At 43.4% G+C, this 11,772-nt stretch overlaps 1 protein-coding gene across 3 annotated transcripts in view; it reads left to right on the forward strand.

Moving 5' to 3' along the window:
* Positions 1-572: 572 nt before the first annotated feature.
* Positions 573-11,772, forward strand: part of DNAJB2 (DnaJ heat shock protein family (Hsp40) member B2) — a 28,421-nt gene continuing 17,221 nt past the window's right edge. Inside the window, exons 1-3 of one of the 3 annotated variants that reach the window (XM_015426911.1) lie at positions 573-684; positions 2,320-2,406; positions 3,142-3,215. In XM_015426911.1, the coding sequence (XP_015282397.1) occupies positions 3,151-3,215 (65 nt within the window). In that variant the 5' untranslated portion in view covers positions 573-684; positions 2,320-2,406; positions 3,142-3,150. The remainder of the gene's footprint in view (positions 685-2,319; positions 2,407-3,141; positions 3,216-11,772) is intronic. The other 2 variants (XM_015426913.1, XM_015426912.1) reach the window with 2 other exon arrangements.

Raw genomic sequence — 11,772 nt, forward strand, 5'->3', positions numbered from 1 at the left:
GACCGCGTCCTTCTGCCAGGCAGACCAGGCCTCTCTGGTACCAGATCTGGATAGGCTGGCACTGCAATGTTCCCTCTAAGCTGTGGAGTCTTGTGTGCAAAAATTCTACTTTGTGAGCTACGGGCATTAAAGTAGTGAGCGAGCGATTTGGCTACTGCATAGATTAGCTTGCTCTGGAGCCCCATCCTCCCTGAGCTAAGACAAAAATGTGTGAGTCGGAGGCTAAAAAACTGTCAGCTAGCTCACACTAACTCAGCTTAGAGGGAACACTGGCTGGCAGGCCATGGTGAGCCCTACCGGAAGGGAGTGCGCTGTGTCCCGAACAAACACATTCCGGTTCTCAGATTGTTCCAGCCTTTCAGGATGGTGGAGATTTGAGGCAGACTCTGAGGAGGCCCGTTTAGGATTGTTCTCACCGTCTGCATGCATAGAGGCGCCCACTCTCTGTGCATATTTGAGGGGCTGAACTTCGGTTTGGGGAGCGGGCTCTGGCATCAAGTCCCGGGGCTCGAGTTATACTTTTCTTGCTCTGCCTCCTTTCACAAGAAGGTTTGGGAGCGGAAATGGAGAAAGGTGTACAGAGCGGGAATCTTTCTGCTTTGTTTCCAGAGGAGGAAAAAACCCTGCCTATTGTGGAAGAAACATTCTCTGCCTCCAGGATCCCATCTAGGCAGCAAAAACAAGGTAAGGGAGGGGCCCAAAACCCACTGGGAGAGAATCTGGCTAGCAGCTAACAGTAGAGAAAAGAGGGATATTTGGAGGGCAGCCCAGCGTTTGGGATGGGACTTGTAGTGAGTGGGGCATTCTGCCTCTGCCTCCCGTTCCCACCCACCACCAGCCTGTGTTCTGCAGGAGACAGATAAAAAAGTGAGCAAGTAGGGCAAGAGGAGACCAAGGGGAGTGGTGGAATTTCTTGGAAGCAAAGGCCAGGTGCTTAAGCTGGCTATACTAAGAGATCAGAGCAGTTAGTGCATTTTTTAAAAAGGCAGGGAGGTCATCTCAGCAGTTCAGCTGCTGGGCCTGTGAGGGGGCTGATGTGTTAGGTATCCAGAAGCAAAGGGCGATGCATGGCAGAGCAGAACTAGGTAGTTCGCAGTGCTTTTCATGCTGAGGTGTCCCAACTGGAACGGCAAGTCAGCAAGTAAACAATGTGGCAATAGGGACTGTAGACCAGGCTGTAGATCGACAACCTTTGTCAGTGGCTTCCTGCCTAGCGTCGCTACCATAGCTATTCTTGTTCTTGGAAGCTTCTAAGCTCTTAAAAACTTAATGGCTGCTAAACCGCTTAATTCATAAAGATACTTAAAAGGAAGGCCTGGGCCAGCATCCTTCTGGAGCAATGGCACAGGGTCAGCTCAGGTGCTTTTTAGGATAGGTGGGCCCCTGATTTTTGAGGCCCTCAGGCCAAACCCATAGTGAGATCAATGGTGCTGTTAGTTGCTGCTTTGAAATAGCACTGTGCGGATGCATGGTCATGTGATGAGCTATTTGTTGGGAAGTAGCTTCCTACATTGTTGGGCATTATTTCAGCCACAGAAAGTATCATGTGGCTGTGGCGTAAACAGTGTAAATAGTTTGCTCGCGGAAGCTGTGTCCACATAACTTGGAACAGTTTGCTATGACTGCACTTTTGAGTTCGGCGTCCAAGTAGTGGACAGCAGTTTCAGAACCCTTTTTCAGGTTCGGCAGGCCTGGGCAAGATTTGTTATGTGCTTGCAGTTCTGAAGACCAGAGCAGAGACAATTCAAAAGCCCTGTGTTGTATGTCACCCTTTTCGTGTGGGATACATGGAGAAGTTTGGCAGTAACCCTTTTCTAAAGTCTCTTATAAAGCTAGATGTCTTTCTGTCCATCATCTGGGTAGAAGAAGTGCTACCCACTGTGTAATCGGGTGCCATTTCCTTTCCCATAGTATGACAGCATGATTGTACCACTGCAGTTGTGGATCAAAGCTGGATAATATGTGATCTGTGGCAGCTGAAATGAAGCTTCCAGTGTGGTGATGGAAGAGGGCTGTGCCCACATATAGTTTTTCAAACCTTTATAAGCCCATCTATCTCCAGCAGTAGCATCTTCTGGCCTGCTGTCTGCTAACTATGACAACCATATTGCTGACACCCAGGAAGAAACATGAGACTGGGATCTGCATCATTTACTCTGGCAATATTACTCTGTAATAATAATAGCTTGGTCCCAATTAAGGACTCTTTATTTAGATATTTATAGCTTACTTTCCCCCCACAATGAGTACTCAAAGCAGCTTCCATTATCATTCTCCCTTCTTCCATTTTATCCTCACGACAACAATTCTATGAAATAGGTACGACTGAGAGTGTGAGGCTGACTCCAGGCCCCCCAGTGAGCATCCAAGGCTTTGGGGATTTGGACCCGGGTCTCCCAGATTAAGGTTCGACATTCTAACCATGTTGATTTTTGGAGGGTATGCTAAGAATTTCTTTTAATCTCTAATGCATCACTCTTGGCCATGGTTAGGCCAAAGGGCAGCTATGTGAAGTGGGGAATTAACAACAGCAAGTACAACTCTGGTTTGAGACTCAGTCGTGAATGCTTCTTGAGAGGTTGGGAAGAAAAGCCACACTTCATTCGTTTGTGTTTATTTAAATAAATTGGTGTAAAGTTAAAGGCTTTAGTCAGGTTGGTGTGAGACTCTTCAGTAACTCTCAGACACGATAAGTCTGTTTAGGGATTTTATTAGCAATCAGGAAATCCAAATGTAATAAGCATATTAACATGCATATGAGGAGCTTGCTGAATTTGTTAACGTATTTCAGACTGCATCTTCTTTTTTTATAAATATTTTGGATCTTTATAAAAACATGTTATAGGAACCAGAGTGGTAGAGGGGAAGTCAAGAGGGTATGTTTTATGGCCTGTTTGGAAAGGGCTATGGGTCACAAAGAGAAGACTGGGTGTTTAAGAAGGAGCCTTTCTTTGTTACTGGTGTGTTCCTGAAAGGCTGAGGTGGTGTGTTAAGCCACTCTGCTTGGGTTCTGATGCATTTTGTGGGGTGGATGGGAAGGCTGTCATTTGGACGATGCTCGCTTGGGACACTACCCAAGTTCAGCCAGAGGTGTCTGATGCTACCCTTTGCCTTTTCTTCCTGTTTCCCAACACAACGCAGGTAGGCACCATGGTGGATTACTATGAAGCTCTGGGGGTGCCTCGCAATGCGTCTCCAGATGACATTAAAAAAGCGTAAGTTGCATCCTCTTAATTTCCGTCTGAGGTACCAGTATTGCCTGTGCTCCCCCCCCCCTTTTCAATTTACCATTATCGATTTTCATACAAAATAATATGCATCTTATCACATTATATGTTCATTTTCATGAAAGCAAAAACAAAGTAAAACAGTAGTAATAATTATACTAAGGATATAAATCCTCTATATAATCAATCAACAATCGTGCTCTTTATCCAGCAACTGTTCCAAAAAACTACAGAACATTATACCTGAATGTTTTCCCTGTTGTAGCCTGCAACAGTCATATAGACTGGCAAGGCTGAGCAGAACAGAAACTTGTTTGATTATTTGTTTGTATTTTTGATAATGTTTTCCTTGTATAGTTTTAACAGAGTGACTAATATCTTAGAGGTGGCAAAATTGTTAGCACGTAGAAAGGCACTTTTCTCACACATCTATGAGATCTGCACACTATGTAATGTTACTCAGAACATAAACAACCATATAGCTATACATTACAACAATATTTTACGAGGCTGAAGTTGGTTCCTTATTCCCAGTTCCTTATTCATTCCTTATGTATTTGAAAAAAATATTTGAATAAGGAGCTGGTTTGACTATTTGCCCACTACATCCCGGAATAAGGTTTGGACCTCCGCAGGTCATACACTCCCATGTTCAGTGAACTCTCCCCTTCGAGGGGACATATGCTGTGTCCTGGTCCAAAGCGCGGTTCTTGTGCCAGCTGCTCCAAAGTGAGGCGCCCCCAGGACAATCACACAGGCAGACACTGGGGCCAAGCTGTACCCCAAAACAATCTTTGGACCACCCCAAAGGACTCATCCCCACGCTCTGGAGACTGTCCCCTGCAAGATGACATACAGTGATGCCCGGTCCAAACACTGGTTCCGGCGCAACGAGCTTCAATTCAGAGTGCCTCACAGAAGCCTGTTTTACAAAGAAGAGTTGAATAAGGAAGTGTCCCCTGCACCCAAAATAAAGATTGGACCACCACATGTCATACACTCCCATGTTCAGCGGACTCTCCCCTTCGAGGCGACATATGCCATGTCCTGGTCCAAGGTGCGGTTCTTGTACCAGCTGCTCCAAAGTATGGTGCCCCAGGACAGTCACACAGGGAGACACTGGGGCCTGGCTGCATCCCAAAACAATCTTTGGACCACCCGAACTGACACATCCCCACGCTCTGGAGACTGTCCCCAGGAAAATGACATACAATGATGTCTGGTCCAGACATGTTCTGATGCCATAAGCTTCTATTCAGAGTTCCTCCCAGAGCAGAGGCCTGTATTTCAAAGAAGATTTGAATAAGGAAGTGCCCTCTGCACCCAAAATAAGGCTTGGACCCCCACATTTCATACACCCCCATGTTCAGTGGTCTCTCCCTTTTCAGGGAACATATGTCGTGTCCTGATTAAAAGTGCGATTTTTGTGCCAGCTGCTCCAAATTGCAGTGCCCCCAGGACAATCACACACGCAGACACTGAGGCCAAGCTGCACCCCAAAACAATCTTTGGACCACCCCAACTGACATGGATAAAAATCTGACCTCAAGAACCACAAAAATGTGAAACCTGTAGGAGAACATTTCAAACTCCCAGGGCACTCAGTGGGGGACCTCAAAGTAGCTCTTTTATTTCAAAGGAATTTCAGAAAGAAACTGGAAGGGGAGATTGCTGAATTGCAAGTTATTGCAACACTCAGGACAATGGAACCCCCTGGACTTAACAGAGATATTGGCTTCTTATCTCACTACACACACTAAGTCATTCTGTTCTTACTTATACCCAGAAATTAAACTTTGTGGGACTTATAGAGGCCACTGGACTCAAACTTCAGTCTCACATCTGTTGTTAACTCCTTTATTTTCTGTATGCCAGCTGGCGCAAGTGTCCATGGGATGCTTTTGGCCCTGAAACAACTTACTAAACATAACCCACATTGAGGTAGGATTACTTTTTCAGACCTATTTCAGGAGCATACTGAATGCGCATTTTCATTTATGTGGATTGGTCACCAACTCCAAGTTTGTATCTTTCATCACCTCTTTAAAATAGCATAACAGAATAACTTTAGGGTCAAAAAGAATTTCATAACCAATAATCTCTCAATGCTGAGAACCAAAACCTCTGTATTCCAGTACATTCCCAAAATATGTGGAATTAGTCTGCCCCTGGAGAGTGACAGCTCCAATAAATATCTATGGGTATATTGTAAATTTGAGCCAATTTATATGGGGTTAGGTACCAATCATACAGGATCTTATAAAAGTTCTCTTTGCCATCACTGGAGATCCACTTTTTTGGTATTCTTCTCCCAGATCCATACCCACTCACTGGTTGTTACCTCTTCTCCCAGCCATCGTTCCCATTTCCTCAGGTGTTTATCAAATGCTACGTCTTGATGAAAAATTAATGTATACAAATCACACACTTTCCCAGGTACCAAACTATTAGTAGTCATTTTTTTCTGGTGGCATTTCCCATGCTTTTGAATCAGTGTTGAAATGATATGCAGAAACTGGAAGAACTGAAATAATTGCCGTCTTTCTCCCTTCATTTTAGCTACAATTTGATCATAAGAGAGAATCCCCTCATTGCTTAATAAACTTTCAGCTGTAGCTCTTCCATAGCTGAATATCTGCTAAAGAGCTCACATCTCGCACCTCCTCATTATAAAAAACAGATGTCAATGGGGATAGACAACGATCAAATAATGGTCTCAGTTTCCTCTAAACGTTTAAGTCAGCATTAATACTCTTGAGCTGTGGTGGCTCAAGTGGTTAAGACGCTGAACTGCAGGCTGTGGAAGGTTGGTACGAGACCCGAGTGCTGCATGACGGAGTGAGCTCCTGTCTCTAGTTCCAGCTCCTGCCAACCTAGCAGTTCGAAAGCAAGAAATTGCAAGTAGATAAATAGGTATCACTTCAGTGGGAAGGTAACAGCGTTCCGTGCGCCTTGGTGTTTAGTCATGTCGGCCACATGACCACGGAAACGTCTTCGGACAGCGCTGGCTCTTCGGCTTTGAAACGGAGATGAGCACCGCAACCCTAGAGTTGGATTTGATTGGCTTTCGAGCAAGGGAATCTTTACCTTTAATACTCTTGAACTCATATTTCTTTTTTCTTTGTCAGCAAACCAAACAATAGTTGACAAGATCCTGTTGATTACTTTTTCAGCAGCACTTAAATTCTTATCTGGCATAAACCCTCTTAAGGGTGAGCTCAATCTAACATCTTGATAATAAAGATATATATTAGGCACACCCAGCCCACCACAGAAAGGTTTCTGATACAAGATTCTAGCAGAAACTCTAGGGGTTTGTTTTGCCAGATAAACTGAAGGATCCACTTTTGCCAGCTTTTTAATATTTCTTGATTGATTGTCATGAATAAAAATAATAGTTTTGGTAACACAGACATTTTGATAGTAGCAATTCCCCCATTGGGAGTAATCTCCATTTGTTTTACTGAATTTCTAATTCTGAGAGAAGTTTCCTATGATTAACAGCCACAACTTTACACATATCTTCCTGAACCCAAATCCCCAGGTATCTAATAGGATGATAGTGCCATGGGATGCCTATTGAATGAGCAAGTTCATTCTTCTGAGATACATCCATGCAAAATCCTTAACTCAAGTGGCAAGGACTCAAAAGGCTTTGTGATAAACTGGGCTAGATCATACACAAATAGAGTTTGAAATTATCTTGCTTCATTTGGACCCCACAAACATCTATAATACACTTTACAATAGTGAGTGTCTGTATCATGATTACAAACAATGAAGGAGATAAAAGACATTCTTGCCTTGTGCCTCGGTGAAGTTCCAGTTCTTATGACAAAACCCCATTTACACTTTTCTGGCTCTGGGGTTGTTATACATCATAGATATCCATTCAGTAAAACTTCCTCCTAAATTACAATAATGTAATACTGCCTTCATGAATTTCCATTCCACTGTGTTGAATGCTTTTGCAGCATCAAGGAACACAAATACTATCTGCTTGTTACGTTTTTTCACTTGACTTACAAATACTTTGTAAAATTCTGGAATAAACCCATCAGGGCCTGGAGCCTTATTCATGTTCAATTTTTAATCACTTGAACTACTTCTTGTTCTTGAAAAGGCACCTCTAATTTCTTTTTTTCATCTATAGATATTTTGTGTGTTGTGTGCTGATTTTTGACAAAAAATCTTGTATACAGCCTCTTGTATACAAGTATACAACCTCTTGTATACTTGATCCGAAAAATATCTTTTATTTTCCATCTCAAGATCTCCGATCTTCCATATTAGGAAGGGAGAGAAGAAGAGATTGGATTTATACCCCGCCCTTCACTTGGAGTCTCAGAGCGGCTTACAAACTCCCTTCCCTTCCCCTCCCCACAACAGACACCCTGTGAGGTGGATGGGGCTGAGAGAACTGCTCTTTTTCAAGGACAGCTGTGCCAGAGCTTGTGACTGACCCAAGGTCACATCAGCAGGTGCAAGTGGAGGAGTGGGGAATCAAACCCGGTTCTCCCAGATTAGAGTCCGCGCACTTAACCACTACACCAAACTGGCTCTTAACTGATTCTCTTTCTCTCTATTGTGTCTATACGTTTCTGACCTTTAAAAAACAAACAAAACAACACACTCTCATATATAAGCTTTGAAGATGTCTCAGAAAATAGGCCAACTAACTAGGAAGCGAATATTGAATTAAAAAAAAATCTTGAATATCTTTACCCACATCAACTTGAACCTCTTCCCGATTCAATAACCAGACTTCTAGACTCCCAAGTCCTAACACTTGCCTTCGTATGACCAGAAGATTGTCTCAGGTACATGGTCAGCAAAAACCATTGGATATATAACCACATCACGAATCTGAGACAAATTTTTTGCCAAGACTATATAAAAGTCTAATCTCGAATATGTTTTGTGTGATGTGGAATAAAATGTATAGTCCCTTTGCCCTGGATGAACAAGCCTCCAAGTTTCAAATATTTTTTTCTTTGATTATACACAGAAAGGCTTTAGGCAAAGATCTTATAGTTTGATTATTAGATGACCTATCATGTTTTGCATCTGGAACACTATTAAAGTCTCCTCCTAATACAGTCTCCCCTTCTGAAAAGTTATATAGTTGTTCCACCAGTAATCTGAAAAATTTAGACTGATTTTGATGAGATCCATACACATTCACAAAAGTACAGGAGTTACTTGCCACCTGGCATTTGAATGTTAAATATTTACCATTTGGGTCCTCAGCCCTCTCCTTAACCACAATATTAGGGTTTCTCAGAATAATTGCCACCCCTGCCTTCTTACAATTATTACATGCCATAAATGGCTTACCAACATTCAGTGAAAAAAAAATCTGATTGCTTTTTTTATATGAGTTTCTTAAAGGAAAAATACATCCACTTTCTCCCTCTTAATCAAACGTATAACTATCCTTCGTTTAACAGGTGAATTAAGTCATTTAATATTTATTGTACTAATAACAAAATCATACATCTTTATTTACTAAGTATACAGCTACATGATTACATCTGAGTGGTTCTCCATAAACTAATGTAATACCAAATATCAAGACTTTTATGCTTCAGATACTTGTGGAACCTCATCCTCTAAACCTTTAAGAAATAGTTGTGCTTCCTCTATGGTGTGAATTACTGTCACATGATTCCTATAAAAACATTTACTCTAAAGGGATAACCAACTGTATCGAATTATTGAAGATCTTAATTTAATAGTTAAAATCTGAAATTGGCACCTTTTGGACAGAGTGTCTGGATGAAGGTAACTGAGAATCTGTATTTCATGATTGTCTACAACAAGAGGCTTTCCATTCCACATATTATGCAAAATTACATCCCAAGCTTTTTCACTATCCTTGTGCCTATTCATGATGCTGTCTCTATCCCTACTGCTGCACTATAATCTATACCCAAATAGCCCTTTAGTACGTCTTCCAAAAAGAGCACAAGGCTTTTCCTTTCAGTATTTTCTGGTAGTCCTCAAAATTTTAAATTATGCTTCTGACTTTCATTTTAGACCTCCTCCAATTTAGCTTCGAGTGCTTTTCTTTAGCCTGGGCTAAAGGAAAATTGGACACATAAAGGTGTCTCATACGGAATCAGACCATTGATCCATCATGGTCAGACTGGTGCTGTCATAACATAGGAAACCTGGTAGAAATTTAGAACCTGTTTTTTTGTGATCTGTCTTCAGCTGTCATGTGAAAGTTGTCTGGGTTTTGTTCGCTTAAAGACTGTTGAGCGGTCTGCTTTTATGAGTGGAGTGAGAACAAAAAGAGATGTAGGAGCTCCTTAGCATAACTTATTAGCATAACTTATTCGCTTTTGTCACACACCCTGACATCACTGGAAGTGTGTCAGAAGGCAACACCCGCCGCTCAGGCTCCACTGGACTGTTTTGGATTGATAGCTATTGGGGGGGGGGACGTGCAGATCTGTCCTCGCAGAGGAGGGAGAGCTTGTACCTGAGTAAAACATGGTCTTAAAGGTGCCACTGGACCATTTTGGACCAGGGGGCCGGGGGAGGGGGATCTGCAACTTACCTGGCTGCTTCTTGCTCTGACTGAGGGCTGCTGGGAGCAGGGGGTGGGGCTTGTTGCATGTGCCCGCCCCCTGGGCTCTTTACTGCCGGAGCTCTGCTCCTGTGCGCTCCTGCAGGAAAGGACCCCTGCCCATTTGGTTGAGGAGTGGCCTTTTCTCAAGGCTTCTTAACTTTGGGGAAATATGAGCAAGTGGGCATACAGGGCCTGCAAGAGTCGTGTCATCCTGTTCTACAGCATAAGAGCTGTAATGACTATGGATTGTATCATCATCAACTTCATCATCATCCCGTTTATAGTCTGACTTTTTCACTGGGCTCCAAGGCAGATTACAAGGATGATAAAAAACTTTTCAGTCAGTAAGCGGACTGCAAAATAGGATAACATTTGATCTAACAGTAAAGGTTCCTACTAAGAAAAAATGCAGTTGGACTGGGATTGTAGAATGAGGGGAAAAAAATAGAACAATACATGCAAATACCTCTGTCAAAGGCAACAGGACTATCGGTGTGAGGAGGATTTTATACCTAACAAAATGTATCTCCTGAGCTGAACCACAGTATTTTTGACTCTAGGGGAAACACTCTCCTGAGCAAGTCTCTTTTGTGTGTTTTGTGAAACAATAGACGCACGGGAGCCTTCCTAATAGGCTCAGATAAATAGGCTCCCGTATAGGAGCCACCACAGAGGATACACATGAAGGGGCAGTTGCTGATTTACTTGTTTGCAAGGTGGCACCCTCAGAAGGCTTTGCTCCGATGAGTGGAGATGGTGCAGTGGAACATAGCAAGGGAGGTGGTCGTGCAGTACTCCGGTCCAGTGTCTTTAAGGGCTTTGTAGGTGGAGCTGTGGTGGCTCAAGTGGTTAAGACGCTGAACTGCAGGCCGTGGAAGGTCAGTACATCAGCAGTTCGAGACCCGGGTGCCGCATGATGGAGTGAGCTCCCGTCTCTAGTTCCAGCTCCTGCCAACCTAGCAGTTCGAAAGCAAGAAATTGCAAGTAGATAAATAGGGACCACTTCGGTGGGAAGGGAACAGTGTTCCGTGCGCCTTGGTGTTTAGTCATGCCGGCCACATGACCACGGAAACGTCTTCGGACAGCGCTGGCTCTTCGGCTTTGAAACGGAGATGAGCACCGCAACTCTAGAGTCGGATTCGACTGGCTTTCGAGCAAGGGAACCTACCTTTACCTTTAGGTGATAGCACGTTGAACTGAACCCAGTAAGTGACTGGTAACGAATAGAGTTATACAACATATGCCTAGAGCCATGCCCATAATTCTTTTTTTCAGTTGTTTAGGTTTAATGGAAATTGTAGACCCAAAGGGCTCTGTCCTCTCCCCAGCACAAGTTTGTCAGAGAAACATCCCCTCCGTATCTGTGCTGATGCAGACGGGGTGTGCTTTAAGGCTTGGGGAGGGGCTGTGGCTGGCACGCAGATGCTCCCAGGCTCAGTTTCCGGCATCCCCAGTTATTAAAAGGACCTGGAGGCAGAAGGTGATGCGAAAGACCCTTTTCCGCCTGAGGCCCTGGAGACCTGCTGCCAGCCTGAGTAGGCCGTCCTGACCTTGATGGTCTCAGGGTCTGATGCAGTAGAAGGCAGCGTCATGTGTGTTCATACCCATCTCAAGATAAGAGGTTTTTTGGGTTTTTTTGAGCCCCCAGAGGGGATTTTTTAATTGATTTTTTTAACACTACAAAAAACTACAACAGAAAAGGGGGAGGGGAAAACTACATATAAGGGAGAAAGTAAAGAACCCACTACTGACTAAAAACCCAAGAGAGGAGATCCTCTAACTAGCTTTTTTTTAGCATCCAAACTTATCATCTTTGTACTTATGAACTCAGAGTAAAAGAGGAGAGCGCAAAAGTGGGCTTGAAGCTCAACATCAAAAAAACTAAGATCATGGCATCCGGCCCCATCACTCCTTGGCAAATAGAAGGGGAAGTCGTGGAAGTAGTGACAGACTTCACGTTCCTGGGAT

The sequence above is a fragment of the Gekko japonicus genome, unplaced genomic scaffold (assembly GCF_001447785.1).
Source record: "Gekko japonicus isolate JY-2015 unplaced genomic scaffold, Gekko_japonicus_V1.1 scaffold104, whole genome shotgun sequence".
In the NCBI taxonomy this organism is placed as follows: domain Eukaryota; kingdom Metazoa; phylum Chordata; class Lepidosauria; order Squamata; family Gekkonidae; genus Gekko; species Gekko japonicus.